Source organism: Chiloscyllium plagiosum, unplaced genomic scaffold (genome assembly GCF_037043375.1).
Source record: "Chiloscyllium plagiosum isolate Xiang-an unplaced genomic scaffold, Cpla_swu_hap1 HiC_scaffold_37, whole genome shotgun sequence".
Taxonomy (NCBI): Eukaryota; Metazoa; Chordata; class Chondrichthyes; order Orectolobiformes; family Hemiscylliidae; genus Chiloscyllium; species Chiloscyllium plagiosum.
Window position 1 is genome coordinate 25,322,877 of NW_028270175.1, and position 15,440 is coordinate 25,338,316.

Below are 15,440 nucleotides of genomic sequence, written 5' to 3' on the forward strand. Positions count from 1 at the left end.
GAAGTAGTTGAGATTGACTGCATTTAGCATCAGGTCATTGAGGCAAGTGGGACATCAAGGAGACCTAGGGAAGTCAAACTGTTCCCCAGTTCCCAATGACCATCTTCTGATGAGAGCCATACCTAGCATAGAGGAGGATTGAACTGGTCATTGGAGACCAGTCATTTCAGGTCCAAGGCATTGTTGCCAAGAGCCCCAGAGAGCATTACCTTGGATGTGCCATCCTTAATTGTTTCAAAGGATTGTTAACAGTTAAGCAATATGAATTTCCCAGTGACCAAACTATCACACCATAGGATTTCACATCTTAAGGCTTCTATAATAACAAACAAACTACAATTACACATTACTACCAATTACACATTACATTGTTGACAACTAATATACTAGACTATGGAAAAGGTATTTTCCTGATTAACTAATTAATGTAAGCCAAAACCTTAGGCTGCATTTTTACATTATACCACACTTTCAGCAGATATGTTACCTTGTAGATAAAATTCCAAATGCCTCCTGGCTTTTGAACTGGATCCTTTCTCCTTGCCATACTAGACTGAATCTTCCATTGTCTTTTTAAAATTCCCATCACTCAGTCTCTGAAGCACAACTGAACAAACTTCCAGCAGCAAAGAACAGGAAATCCATTATCACTATTCTGTGTGGTTACCTCAAAACAGTCTTTCCCTTTGAATAGCAACAGTATTCAGTCTTCCTCTGCAGAAACTGATCTCAAAACATGAGTTTGTTTCTCTTTTGTCTCGAAGGGTGGAACTGGCCCTTGATTTCTATGGGTCTCCATGCCTTATTAACCAACTCACATGGGTCTCCTCTCGGCAGAATTCAGTATGATTTTAGGGTATTCTGTTTTATCTTCATTTAATAGCGATATTTTAAAACTTAGCCATTTTATAAATTCTGGAATTTATAACCATATGCAACAAGGCCTAGACAATATTCAGGCTTGGATTCATGAGTGACAAGTAACATTTGTGCCACACAAGTAACAAACAATGACCATCTCTGACAGGAGGGAAAAAAGTCACCTCCCTTTGACGTTCAATGGTAGTAGCATCACTGAAAGACCACCATTAAATAATGGGGTTTCCCATTGAGGAGGACCAGCAAATAAATACTGGGTCTACAAGAACAGATAGAAGTTGAGTGTTCGATAGAAAGATACTTCCTGACTTTTGAGAGCCACTTCCACCATTTACAAGGCACCCATCCAGAGTATGATGAAATACTCTTGAACTGGATGTCTGCAGTTCCAACATTTAAGAACGGCAACACCATCCAAAACAACAAAAAAACACTTAATTTACACTCCATTCATCTCCAATGTACAGTAAACACTGTCTGCACTACAAGTTGTGTAGGCTTCTTTGACAACATCTTTCAAACTTGCAAACTCTATCACTTGCAGAATCGTAGACCACCAAGTTCTCATTCAAGTCACACACTATCCTAACTTGGAGATATGTCATTGTTCCTTCATTGACACAAAATCCTGGGCATTCCAAAGTACCTTCACCACATAACTGCAGTAGAACAAGAAGGAAGGTGCTTGACCTTTTCCAGGTCAAATAGAGGTGTGCAATAAACACTGGCCTTGCCAGTGATGCCATCACCCCACAAACACATTTTTTACAAAACCTGTGTTTATTCTTGTGGTTAGACTACTTATTGTTACTTGCTTTTCTGTCTTCTGCAGAGATGCACCGCACACAGACACAGTTTGAAGATGCATTCACTTTTAAAGTGTTTGTGTTCCAGTTTGTTAACTTCTACTCCTCCCCATTCTATGTGGCATTTGTCAAAGGAAGGTGAGATACAGATGCAAATTATTGTAGGGTTAAAATGAGATGGCATAGATTGTTAAAGATAATTGCCGGCTCTTTTCCAGGGCTTCTATGTTCAAACAAAGTGAGAATGTCCCAGAATTGAAAGACATACCTAATAAAGATTTGAATATACTTGTTAGTGTCTGAAAACTTTAGGATGTAAGGAAGCTTTGATCACATTTTTGGTCCTCCTACACCCCATACACCCTGTCTTACATGTCTTTGCTTCATTCTTACTGCATTGAAATCAATATTAATCACACAATGTCTTACTCCATAGTGATTCACTATAAACCATACTGAAAATTGGTGGAATTCCTTATCTCACCCAGTCCTCACTTCTTCATATAACCTATGTAGTTTTGGAACCAAACTTGCTTTCACCAAATCGCTACTTCTGTCATCTTTCACCTTTGTTTCCTAATTCAAAAAAAGCACCTAAGTTCTCAACATTTTAATTTTAAGTCACATTATATAATGCTTTTGGATGTATAAGATGACATGGAGAGATTTTCCAGGTATTGGATGGCAGGTTTGAAGGCAAGCTGATGGGAAATTAGGGGTATTATTTTGAGATAGCTCCCTGATGCATTCTGACTTCTGGAGAAGTTTCCCAGGGGTGGGTTTGACTGACACAAAGTGAGCAGCCAATTTAAATAATTAAGGACCTTGGGTGCAACCTTGGCATCTTGTCAGCAGCTTGATTGATCCCTACTGCATGGAGTATCTGCCGCTTCAACAGAGATGGGCCTCCTTACAGCTCACTGGGTACCATTGGAGCTGGAGATTCCACACCCCAATGAGGGGTCCACAGCACCTTTACAATTTACCATCCTTTTGACTTTGCACAATTAGCGCTCATTTAATCATTTAATCTCTCCTGTCTTCTATCACCGACTTTGTTTTTAGTTTCTCTTCCCACCTTCCACTCTTTCACTTGGCTTGACTTCCAGCTCTAGCTTTTCAGATTTCTGATGAAAGGCTGAAATGTTAACTCTGTCTAATGTTGCATTACCTAAATATTTCCACCATTTTCTGTTTTTTATTTCAATTATGTCAATATTCCCCAGACCAGTCTCCCACCTTCCTTACAGCTCATTTCAAACTCTGCTGTTTATATTCTACATTTCGCAAAGTTCTGTTCACTAGACTTGCTAAAAATTATGCTGGCTAGAAACAAAAGGATGAGGATTTTAATCACTTCTCCAGCAAATGTCAAATTTAAATGCAAGTTGAGGTCAAATGTGGAATGTTTCTAAGAATTTCTCATTTGTTTTTGCTAAGGTTTGTGGGTTACCCAGGACACTATGGAAAACTGTTTGGGATGAGAAATGAGGATGTAAGTACCAGATCATCTGGAGAAGATCATTTGTTTTGGACAAGCTACCCCCTCTCCTTTTTGTGAGATAGTGACTGTGTGGATTATTATTATAGAGAAAGTGATACATTCCCCCTGTTGGACCTCTCAATTTTTTTTAACCCACTTTTTTTTTTGACTGTTTCTCATTCCATGAAGTTGATGGGCCATGTCAATGCTCCAAATTACTGGACTGAAGAGACTGTTCTCTTTTTAACTCCCTGATATGTGGTCATTCTTGACACATTTAGGTACCTTGACTTTATTAAAGAGACACATCTTTTCTATGTTTACTGCATTTTCTGCTTTCTATCCATGTTTTCAATCTTTTCCCTGCTACATTTCAGAGATGAGAATAGTTTGAAAGAGTAAAGGTGGTTAGAATAGGCCTGAATTCCTGATTGCACATTGGATTCCTTGATGATGAGAACAGTCCAGAGTAATTATGGATTATGAGTGCATCTCAGATTCTGAAGAAAACAAAGTGTAATGTGGATTGATGGGGTGGAGGGGGGACAATTTCACTGGAACATTGAGAGGGAGATTTGTATCTTTCCCAGAAACCTCTCTTTAGCATAATTGTAGCAAAACTTCCAGATGCAAATGTTTTTTGATCTTGATATTTATTTATACTTCTGCTGTTTACCCCTCTCGCTCTTACTGCTATCTGTCCATTGTAATACCGCATCATAAAAGTGACTGCGATATCTGTGAATTGACGTGTCCTTTTTGTTTCTCTCAGTGTGGCTCAGGAGGGTGTCTGATTGAACTTGCTCAGCAACTTTTCATAATCATGGTGGGGAAACAGATAATTGGCAATATTGAGGAGTTTGCCATCCCGTGAGTAGACTTTTCCAGCTCCTTATCATAGCCAGTGTCAAACCAGGGCTAACTTGATAGGGCATTGGGAGATTCTGTACCCTACATTTAAGCAGTCAAATTATCTCTGTAGTGTTAGTCATGGAAAAAAGGTAAAATTAGAATGTCGATGGAAAGGTGAGGGAAGGCTTGAAATGCAGCTAAAACAAAACTGAAATTTAGAAGGACCAGGGGACTGAAGAATGTTTAATTTATCTAAATGCTCATGATTGATGTACTTAATGCCCAGTACTGTATTCCGTGTGGATATTTGCCTTCATCTTTGGGTAATCCTTGGGTGATGTGAAAAACGGAAATAATGGAACAATTGCATCCGCTCTGAGGGTTATACAACAAAGTGTACATGCACTGAGACTGTACAGTACTTCTAATATCAAGACAAGTTCTGAAGAATTTTTTAATCTTGAGGAAGAAATATTGTCCAGCCTAGACATAGAGACTGCTGATAAACTACAATAACATATCTTCGCCTTAGATGCAGTAGGATGCCAGTATCTGGCTATGATTGTCTGAGGGTTGTTTGTAGGAGAAAGTAAGGTCTGCAGATGCTAAAGATCAGAGTCGAGAGAGTGTTGCTGGAAAAGCACAGCAGGTTAGGCAGCATCCAAGGAGCAAGAGAATCGACGTTTTGGGCCAGAGCACTTCATCAGGAATGAGGCTGGGAGCCTTGGGGGTGGAGAGATAAATGGGAGGGGCGTAGGATGAGGGGGAAGGTAGCTGAGAATGCAATAGGTGGATGGAGGTGGGGATGAAGGTGATAGGTCAGAGAGGAGGGTGGAGCAGATAGGTGGGAAGGAAGATCCACAGGTGGGACAGGTCATGAGGACAGTGCTGAGCTGGAAGGTTGGAACTGGGGTAAGGTGGGGGAAGGGGAAATGAGCAAACTGGTAAAGTCCATGTTGATGCCCTGGGTTTGAAGGGTCCCGAGGCAGAAGATGAGGCGTTCTTCCTCCAGGCGTGAATGGGAGGGAGAATTACAATGTTCATCCACGGGGCGGTGGGGTTGATTGGTGTGGGTGCCCTGGAGATGTTCTATAAAGCGCTCTGTGAGAAGGCGTCCAGTCACCCCAATGTAGAGGAGACCGCATCGGGAGCAACGGATACAATAAATGACATTGGTGGATGAGCAGTTGAAACTTTGATGGATGTGGAAGGCTCCTTTGGGGCCTTGGATGGAGGTGAGGGAGGAGGTGTGGGCGCAGATTTTGCAATTCCTGCGGTGGCAGGGGAAGGTGCCAGGAGGGGAGGGTGGGTTGTTAGGGGCCTTGGACCTGACCAGGTAGTCACGGAGGGAACGGTCTTTGCAGAAAGCGGATAGGGGTGGGGAGGGAAATATATCCCTGGTGGTGGGGTCCATTTGTAGGTAGCGGAAATGATGGAGGATGATACGATTAATGAGGAGATTGGTGGGGTGGAAGGTGAGGACCAGGGGCGTTCTGTCCTTGTTGCGGTTGGAGGGGTGGGGTTCAAGGGTGGAAGTGCAGGATGTGGATGAGATGCGTTGGAGGGCATCTTCAACCACGTGGGAGGGGAAATTTCAGTCTTTAAAGAAGGAGGCCATCTGGTGTGTTCTGTGGTGGAACTGGTCCTCCTGGGAGCAGATATGGCGGAGGCGGAGTAATTGGGAATACAAGCATAGCTGGGTCTTGCATGGGCCCCAGCTATACCTGTCTCTTCGTCAGTTATGTAGAACAGTCCATCTCCCGGAGTTACACTGGCACTACTCCCCACCTTCTTCCTCCGCTACATGGATGACTGCATCAGCGCCACTTGATGCTCCCACGAGGCGGTCAAACGGTTCATCAATTTCACAAACACATTTCAGCCCGACCTCAAATTCACCTGGACTATCTCTGACACCTCCCTCCACTTCCTGGAACTCTCCATCTCCATCCACAATGACCGACTCAACACCGACATTTTTTTACAAACTCCTCGACTCCCACAGCTACCTAGATTACACCTCCTCCCTCCTTCCTCCAGCAAAAATGCCATCCCATATTCCCAATTCCTCCACCTCCACCGCAGGTGAACTAGTTCCACCACAGAACACACTAGATGGCTCCTTCTTTAAAGAGCAAAATTTCCCTTCCCACGTGGTTGAAGATGCCCTCCAATGCATCTCATCCACATCCCGCACCTCCATCCTCGAACCCCACCCCTCCAACCATAACAAGCACAGAACCCCCTGGTCCTCACCTTCCACCCCACCAACTTACACATAAATCGCATCATCCGCCGACATTTCTGCCACCTACAAATGGACCCCACCACCAGGGATATATTTCCCTCCCCACCCCTATCCACTTTCTGCAAAGACCGTTCCCTCAGTGACTACCTGGTCAGGTCCATGCCCCCTAACAAGCCACCCTCCCCTCCTGGCACTGCAGGAATTGCAAGACCTGCGCCCACACCTCCCCCCTCACCTCCATCCAAGATCTCAAAAGGACCCTTCCACATCCATTAAAGTTTCACCTGCACCTCCACCAATGTCATTTATTGTATCCGTTGCTCTCGATATGGTCTCCTGTACACTGGGGAGACTGGACGCCTTCTTGCAGAGCGCTTTAGAGAACATTTCCGGGACACCCGCACCAATCAACCCCACTGGCCCATGGCCAAACATCTCAACTCCCCCTCCCACTCTGCCGAGGACATGCAGGTCCTGGGCCTCCTCCATTGCCACTCCCTCACCACCCCATCACCACCTGATGCCTGGAGGAAGAACACCTCATCTTCCGCCTCGGGACCCTTCAACCCCAGCACATCAATGTGAATTTCACCAGTTTCCTCATTTCCCCTCCCCTGATCTTACCCCAGTTCCAACCTTCCAGCTCACCTGTCCCACCTGTCAATTGTCCTTCCCACCCTCCTCTCCAACCTATCACCTTCACCCCACCACCATCCACCTACTGCATCCCCAGCCCCACCCCCCTCCCATTTATCTCTCCACCCCTGAGACTCCCAGCCTCATTCCTGATAAAGGCCTGTGGCCTGAAACATCGATTCTCCTGCTCCTTGGATGCTGCCTGACCTGCTGTGCTTTTCCAGCAACACACTCTCGACTTAGTGGCTTTTGTAGCCAATCCAAAGCAGTTGGTGATGGAGCATTGAGTAACCCACAATCATGAAAAGCTTTCATGCAGTTAAAAGCTGCAACACAGTTGATGACTTTCGTTTTATAGAGCAATTTATACCACAGTCCCCAGTCAGTCCCATTCCTTTGCAAATTCATTTCCTTTCAGTGCTCACACAATTTCTTTTTGAAATTATTTGGTTCTTTTTCTGCTTGCTGTTGGGTGCATTTATCAGGAAGCTAAAGGCCTGGAGGCAGAAACGAAAACTGGCCATTGTCAGGGGCTCTCAGATCTGTCAAGAGCCCAAGCGATGGGAGGATGACAATGAACTCATTCCATCTGAAGGCCTCTTTGATGAGTATCTAGAAATGGGTGAGTGAATGGAGCATTTTTAACCTCTGAGCATGTGTATCGTAATGAAATTCATAAATCCAGCAATAAATAGAAATAGAATTGCACAGGTTCATTCACCTTGTGTATTACAACCATGATTTTAATTTAGTGAGGAGTACCTTTAGAACAACATGGGATTGATAGCCAGAGGTGGGGGTGATAAATTGTGAAAGCTACAGCAATCTCTAACAGTAGTGATATTCAGTTCCTCTTAGTATTAAAGATATTCAGTAATTAACAGTCACAATGATAACCAACAATAGTTAGCGGTTTCCAGTCATATCTGATGGTCGCTAGTTCAGCTCAGTAATACCAAACGCATACAATGACAGACTAATAATGATAATCATTAAAGCAAATGATATCCAATAATAGGGCTAATAAAATATTCTGTGTTAATTCATACAATAAACAATTTGCCAGAATCACATTCTGTATCATTAACACAATGTGTTGCAATTTGCTGCCTGTATATTCCAACAACCCATGAAAAGATTCCGAGAGAATGAATATGTCCCTTTCAGAATGAATCTGAATGCTAGCAAATCAATTGATATCATAACCAGTGACAATACATGATGTTAAGCAGGATTTTCCTGGTATTAGGTGGTATATAGTAATGCACAGGGCAGAGATGACATTATCATGTGTGAGAATGATCATATTGATCTGAAGTATATTATGTCACTGTTTATGATACACTGTAAACAGGCAATATCTTTGTCATAATGATAATAACAGATTGGCTGTATAAATGACATATAATTAAATAAAAAGGTGGTGTTAAAATTTGTATTCACAACAGCATAGTGCACCATCTCAATGATATGCACAGTACGTCAGGGAGGTATAGCGGAGATTGCATTAACAAATAGGATTCTGAGGTTCCTGATACTATCCCTTCTCTCTTGCCAGTCCTACAGTTTGGTTTCATCACCATCTTTGTGGCTGCCTTCCCACTGGCTCCTCTTTTTGCTTTACTTAACAACTGGGTAGAGATTCGTCTAGATGCTCAGAAGTTTGTGTGTGAATACCGGAGGCCAGTGGCTGAGCGTGCTCAGGACATCGGAGTCTGGTTCAATATCCTTGAAGCACTGGCTCAGCTCTCGGTCATTATTAATGTGAGTATCAAAGAACTATATCAGTTAATATCAATATAGGGAATCCAGTGTATATCATTGATTCCCTATCTGCATCCTTTCTCTGTCAATTTTCTTCTGTTCTCTTCTGAAGGAAGGATTGTTGCTGGCGTGCAGTTTACTGACCCCAATACCTCCAGCTGTTGGACATTTTTAAAATGAATTTGGAGTGTCTTAGCAAGGGTTTCACTAATCCTGTCCACCCACAGTGTACCCACATAAGATTACATTGTTACAGTGCATTTCATGATTTCCAGGCATCCCATAGGATTTTACAGCTACTAAATGTTTTTGCAATGTAGCTAATATTGTAAGATAAGGAGAGCAGTAGCCATTTTGCAAATAGCAAGCTCCCACAAATATTAATCAGACACTCAGTTTCAGTAATGTTGGTTATGGACTAAATATTGGCCAGGATGCAACAGTGCTGTGGAATCTTTCCCCGTCTATCAGACAGACCAGGCAGGATCTTAGTTTAACATCCAAAGGATTACAATTCTGCCAGTTCAGCACTCTCTCAGTACTGCAGTGGAATGTCAGCCTAGACTTTATACTCCAGTTTCTGAAGGGGAACTTGAAATACAATCATCTGACTTGGATGGGAGTGCCACCAATGCATTGTAATCAGAAACAGGGACCAGAGTTAGTTTCTGCCTCCTTCATGACCTTGGATCATTCAGAACAATTGTAACAACTTTTCCATTGCCCTGGATGAGATCAGTTAATTCAGCACAGATCAAGGATCACTGCCAAAACAAGTAAGCTGTGAGGAGCATGATGAGTGAAACTGTAGACATTGTTGGTACTTGGCAATCTTAACACAAGTTTGTAGCGTGATCTTAAGTTTATTTATAACAAATATATTTTACATTTTTCCTAATCTTGTTAGTATACTTCTTAGCACAATTGAGTTTGTTTAGTAAGTGTTATCCAACAACAGCATCATGGGTAATGTTGGGCACAGTGTTGTGAGATTTGCATTTAGGAATATAGTGATTGTAACAAGGCCAGCCAGGTGGACAGCATAGAATATGAGTTCCCTGAGTGGGGCTGTTAACCTGGTTGGATAGGAGTATCAGACATCCTGTTCACTCTGAGAGCTGCCTCTGAGGGAATTCGATCAGTGCAAGTAAAGAATGACTTGGTGATAGGATACCAGCCTCTCTGGAGTAATATAAATTGTATTTTGTTTTGAAATTAGATATTGTTGCAATATTGTCCAGATGAGTACAAGACCAGCTTCAATAGCATGCCTTTTTTTCAGTAATTTTAGTAATGTAGGAAATTGTTTAGTGGAATTAGTCAGTCTTGAGCTGTAATATTCACACACTCTTGTTTATAAAAATATCTCTAAGATTGCCAACTTAAGAAGGAACAATTCAGGTACTTTGAAAAAAATCTATCTTTTACTGTTTCTGTACTCTGCATACCCAGCTTATGTTTGTAGTTGTATTTGAACCTGTCTTGTGTATGTGACATAATCCTCCTCTTCCATTGATTCCTGTCTAAGTTCCATTCTGCTTTCCTCTCCAGGCCTTCCTGATTGCATTTACATCTGAATTCTTGCCCCGCCTGCTCTATCAGTATGAATACAATGTTCACTTGGATGGATACATAAACTTTACATTAGCATATGCTCCCAATAGCTATGTGCAAAGTAATCATACCACATGCAGGTAAGACTAACGTAGGGTACCTAAGTGTTCCCCATCAGACCGATGGTGGGCTTCTTTCAAACTCCAATAATATTTGAGCTTTGACAGTTTTAAATGACCTATGTCTTTGGGACTAGGGATTGAATTACACTGAAGCCACACCAAGAGGGTCAGAGTGAGACCTCTGCCCAATGCCCCAATCCTGCCAAGACACCAGACTATTTTCCTGGATTAGAGGTAAATCCTGTATTTCGTGGTACTGGGAGGAACAGGAGTGCTCAGAGGATGGAATCTGGGGACAGGAAGTGACATGTTGGGGGATGTCATGGCTTGAGTGATGCAATCTGCACTTTGGAATCAAGCCAGGGAAGAGGGTGGCAAGTGGACACAGTTTCAGTAGTTTTGTGATACCAGATTTTTACGGCATACATCATAGACTTTGGTGGATCATATCAAACAGCATATCCCTTTGGTTGTCTGTAAAAGACAGGGTACTGGCTGAACTCAACCAGCCCTTACATCCAAATCTGCCATGGAGGCAGTTCTCAGGGGAAAGAGTACAGAAAGTAACTGGTTTAATTGACTTTTGTCATTTGATTGGTCAATGGAATTCTGGTTTACTAAAGCAAAAACTCAAGTTGAAAAGAACATTAAAGGAGAATATTGAATATTGAGATTACAAGTCAAATGTGATGATGATTCTTGGTAAGCCTGTATTGGAGTACACTACTATATGCAGTTACAGACTGCATAAAGAGGAAGGAAATTGAAGGCACTAGAGCAAAGTTTCATTCGGATGTTGCCCAGAATGAAGTAATACAAATATAAAAGGATTAGAGTCAAAGAGATATACAGCACGGAAACAGACCCTTTGGTCCAACCCGTCCACGCCGACCATATATCCCAACCCAATTTAGTCCCACCTGCCAGCACCCGGCCCATATCCCTCCAAACCCTTCCTATTCATATACCCATCCAAATGCCTCTTAAATGTTGCAACTGTATCAGCCTTCACCACATCCTCTGGCAGCTCATTCCATACACGTACCACCCTCTGCATGAAAACGTTGCCCCTTAGGTCTCTCTTATATCTTTCCCCTCTCACCCTAAACCTATGCCCTCTAGTTCTGGACTCCCCAACTCCAGGGAAAAGACTTTGCCTATTTATCCTATCCATGCCCCTCATAATTTTATAAACCTCTATAAGGTCACCCCTCAGCCTCCGACGCTCCAGGGAAAACAGCCCCAGCCTGTTCAGCCTCTCCCTGTAGCTCAGATCCTCCAACCCTGGCAACATCCTTGTAAATCTTTTCTGAACTCTTTCAAGTTTCACAACATCTTTCCGGTGGGAAGGAGACCAGAATTGCACGCGATATTCCAACAGTGGCCTAACCAATGTCCTGTACAGCCGCAACATGACCTCCCAACTCCTGTACTCAATACTCTGACCAATAAAGGAAAGCATACCAAACGCCCTTTTCACTATCCTATCTACCTGTGATTCCACTTTCAAGGAGCTATGCACCTGCACTTCAAGGTCTCTTTGTTCAGCAAAACTCCCTAGGACCTTACCATTAAGTGTATAAGTCCTGCTAAGATTTGCTTTCCCAAAATGCAGCACCTCACATTTATCTGAATTAAACTCCATCTGCCACTTCTCAGCCCATTGGCCCATCTGGCCTAGATCCTGTTGTAATCTTCGCTGTCCACTACACCTGCAATTTTGGTGTCATCTGCACACTTACTAACTGTACCTCTTATGCTCGCATCCAAATCATTTATATAAATGACAAAAAGTAGAGGGCCCAGCACCAATCTTTGGGGCACCCGACTGGTCACAGGCCTCCAGTCTGAAAAACACCCTCCACCACCACCCTTTGTCTTCTACCTTTGAGCCAGTTCTGTATCCAAATGGCTAGTTCTCCCTGTATACCACGAGATCTAACCTTGCTAATCAGTCTCCCATGGGGAACCTTGTTGAACGCTTTACTGAAGCCCATATAGATCACATCTACTGCTCTGCCTTCATTAATCTTCTTTGTTACTTCTTCAAAAAACTCAATCAAGTTTGTGTGACATGATTTCCCACGCACAAAGCCATGTTGACTATCCTGAATCAGTCCTTGCCTTTCGAAATACATGTACATCCTCTCCCTCAGGATTTCCTCCAACAACTTGCCCACCACCGAGGTCAGGCTCACTGGTCTATAGTTCCCTGGCTTGTCCTTACCACCCTTCTTAAACAGTGGCACCACGTTTGCCAACCTCCAGTCTTCCGGCACCTCACCTGTGACTATCGATGATACAAATATCTCAGCAAGAGGCCAAGCAATCACTTCGCTAGCTTCCCACAGCGTTCTCGGGTACACCTGATCAGGTCCTGGGGATTTATCCATCTTCAACCGTTTCAAGACATCCAGCACTTCCTCCTCTGTAATCTGGACATTTTGCAAGATGTCACCATCTATTTCCCAACAGTCCATATCTTCCATATCCTTTTCCACAGTAAATACTGATGCAAAATATTCATTACTATCTCCCCCATTTTCTGTGGCTCCACACAAAGGCCGCATTGCTGATCTTTGAGGGGCCCTATTCTCTCCCTAGTTACCCTTTTGTCCTTAATATATTTGTAAAACCCCTTTGGATTCTCCTTAATTCTATTTGTCAAAGCTATCTCATGTCCCCGTTTTGCCCTCCTGACTTCCCCCTTAAGTATACTCCTACTTTCTTTATATTCTTCTAAGGATTCGCTTGATCTATCCTGTCTGTACCTGACATATACTTCCTCCTTTTTCTTAACCAAACCCTCAATTTCTTTAGTCACCCAGCATTCCCTATCAGCCTTCCCTTTCACCCTGACAGGAATATGCTTTCTGTTACCACATTTCTGAAGGCTTCCCATTTTCCAACCGTCCCTTTACCTGCGAACATCTGCCTCCAATCATCTTTTTCTTTCAAGCAAAGGAGATTAAATAAAGATCTTTAAAGTTTTGAAGGGGTGAGACAGAGTAGATGCAAACAGGTGATTTCAATGACTGAAGGTCTGGAACATTGGGACATGGACTTCAGATGCAGTGTTTTAGCAGGACAGAGCAGGAGAAACCTATTAACATTGTGCATTCCACTATCAGCTATGTGCTATTTAGACCACGTTAAGAATAAGTTAGCTGGGTGGTTGAAGGAATGGGAGCAGTGGAGCGATGGAAAGCAGCTGATTGGTGAGTAAGATTGAGGAATATTTCTAGTCTTTAAACTAAAATAAGGCCTTCAGTTTGTGTTTAGGTATCTAGTCTTTGTCTTCTCTCCTTAAAGGTGGCTTGTCAAGTATACGATTTGTAAAAGTGATTTGTAAAAGAAATAATTGATCATAATAAAAGTGCAAAAAGTGACTATCCTTACTGATAGATATAAGATTCTTAGAAGGACATGTGAGGTGCAGTGGTAGTGCCCCTATCTCTGAATTAGGACTGGTTCAAGAACTATCTGCTCCAGAGGTGGTTTTAACGTCACTGAACCGGTTGATTAAAAATACCTATATGATACTCAGGGGAGTTGAGACCTGAAGGCATAACCTCAGAATTAGGGGTACACATTAAAGACTCAGATGAGAAGAAATTTCTCATCTCCCAAAGGATAGTGCACCTGTACAATTCTTTACTGGAGAGGCTGGGTCAATAAGTATATTCAAGGCTGAGATGAGACCTTTTTAATCAGTAAGGCAATGAATGATTGTGAAGAAAAGGTAGGAAAGTGGAGTTGAAGATTATCAGAAACAAAAACAGCAGTTGCTGGAAAAGCTCAGCAGGTCTGTCAGCATCTGTGCAGAGAAATAAAAGTTGGTGTTTTGGGTCCGGTGACCCTTCCTCGGATTTTTGAAGATGATCAGATTGGTCATAATCTCATTAAATGGTGATGCACACTTGATAGGCCAAATAGACTCCTTTGTTCCAATGTCTTTTGGGCTCATGAAGGCAAAGAATTGAATGTGATTTAGAACAGTGGGATTAAGATGACTGACAATGTAGAGCATAAACACAAGGGACAGCTTGTTTCTGTCTTGCAGTGCCACATGGTTTCTATCTCATGACAGGTACAAAGCATTCCGTGATCCAGATGGAAATCTCATGCTGTTCTACTGGAAGCTGCTGGCTGTTCGACTTGGATTCATCATTGCCTTTGAGGTAAAGCAGTGGCAAGAATCTTTGTAAAGGAATCATTTATTTTTGATTAGTAATCTTAATCCTGTCCTAATGCCCAGTGGATATGTTGGGTCCTTATATGTATGTCACAGTCAAGGTACAGGCATCTCGTTACAAATCAGTTACTTCTCTGAAATGCAATAACTTTACATGGATCTGCGTGTTCCTAGCAAACTTGAAAAAAACGTATGATTGTCAAGTGAAAACAAAATCTCACATGTATCGATCATATTCTGGTAACCTCCATTAGCTACAGCCCTTCTCTGTGGGATACTCTTCTGATGCTCTTCGCTTGAAGTTTCTGCTTGAGTGTTCCTCCACAGTATACTATTCTTCTGTTATCACCTGTTAGTTACTCTCTTCAAAGTCCCACTATACCCTATTGCTTCAAGTACAGATGGGTTTAGTTCATGCTACTGAGCTGCTGTTCTTTGGTTCTGCAGCATGTGGTGTTTTTTATTCTCCGTATTATTGACTGGATGGTACCGGATATTCCAGAATCCCTTGAAGTGAAAATGAAACGGGAACGGTATCTGGCGAAGCAGGCATTAGCAGATAACCAGGATGTTTATCTGTCGGTGAGTCTATATTTGGCTTATCCTGGTTAGTAAGGATAGAGCTGTTTGTCAGCTAGAGACAGCAAACTATTAAATAAAAGTGGTTGCCTCACATACATGACCATAATAACAGAGAATAAACAGTTGGATATGAATCAGAGTAAATCATAAAACATTTAGTTTGACCCCTCATGTTGGGTTTTTAAATCCTGGGGATTTCAGAGGAACGGTGGATATAGGAGGGGGATGTGGAATTAAATAGTATGAGATACAATAAAGGATAGGTATAATGCATTTTATTTCTGATGTGGTGTGAAGGCAGGGAAGAGAGAGTATGCAA

At 42.5% G+C, this 15,440-nt stretch overlaps 2 protein-coding genes across 4 annotated transcripts in view; one reads left to right on the forward strand and one right to left on the reverse strand.

Annotated features, from left to right (window-relative positions):
• Positions 1–15,440, forward strand: part of ano11 (anoctamin 11) — a 49,122-nt gene that overhangs the window by 31,031 nt on the left and 2,651 nt on the right. For all 3 annotated transcript variants that reach the window (XM_043675747.2, XM_087980480.1, XM_087980481.1), the window contains 8 exons: positions 1,712–1,823; positions 3,126–3,180; positions 3,941–4,038; positions 7,390–7,526; positions 8,463–8,668; positions 10,220–10,362; positions 14,435–14,525; positions 14,987–15,121. In XM_043675747.2, coding sequence (XP_043531682.1) covers positions 1,712–1,823; positions 3,126–3,180; positions 3,941–4,038; positions 7,390–7,526; positions 8,463–8,668; positions 10,220–10,362; positions 14,435–14,525; positions 14,987–15,121 — 977 coding nt within the window. The remainder of the gene's footprint in view (positions 1–1,711; positions 1,824–3,125; positions 3,181–3,940; positions 4,039–7,389; positions 7,527–8,462; positions 8,669–10,219; positions 10,363–14,434; positions 14,526–14,986; positions 15,122–15,440) is intronic.
• Positions 1–15,440, reverse strand: part of LOC148139783 (uncharacterized) — a 93,041-nt gene that overhangs the window by 13,654 nt on the left and 63,947 nt on the right. The gene's annotated exons all lie outside the window — the stretch shown is intronic.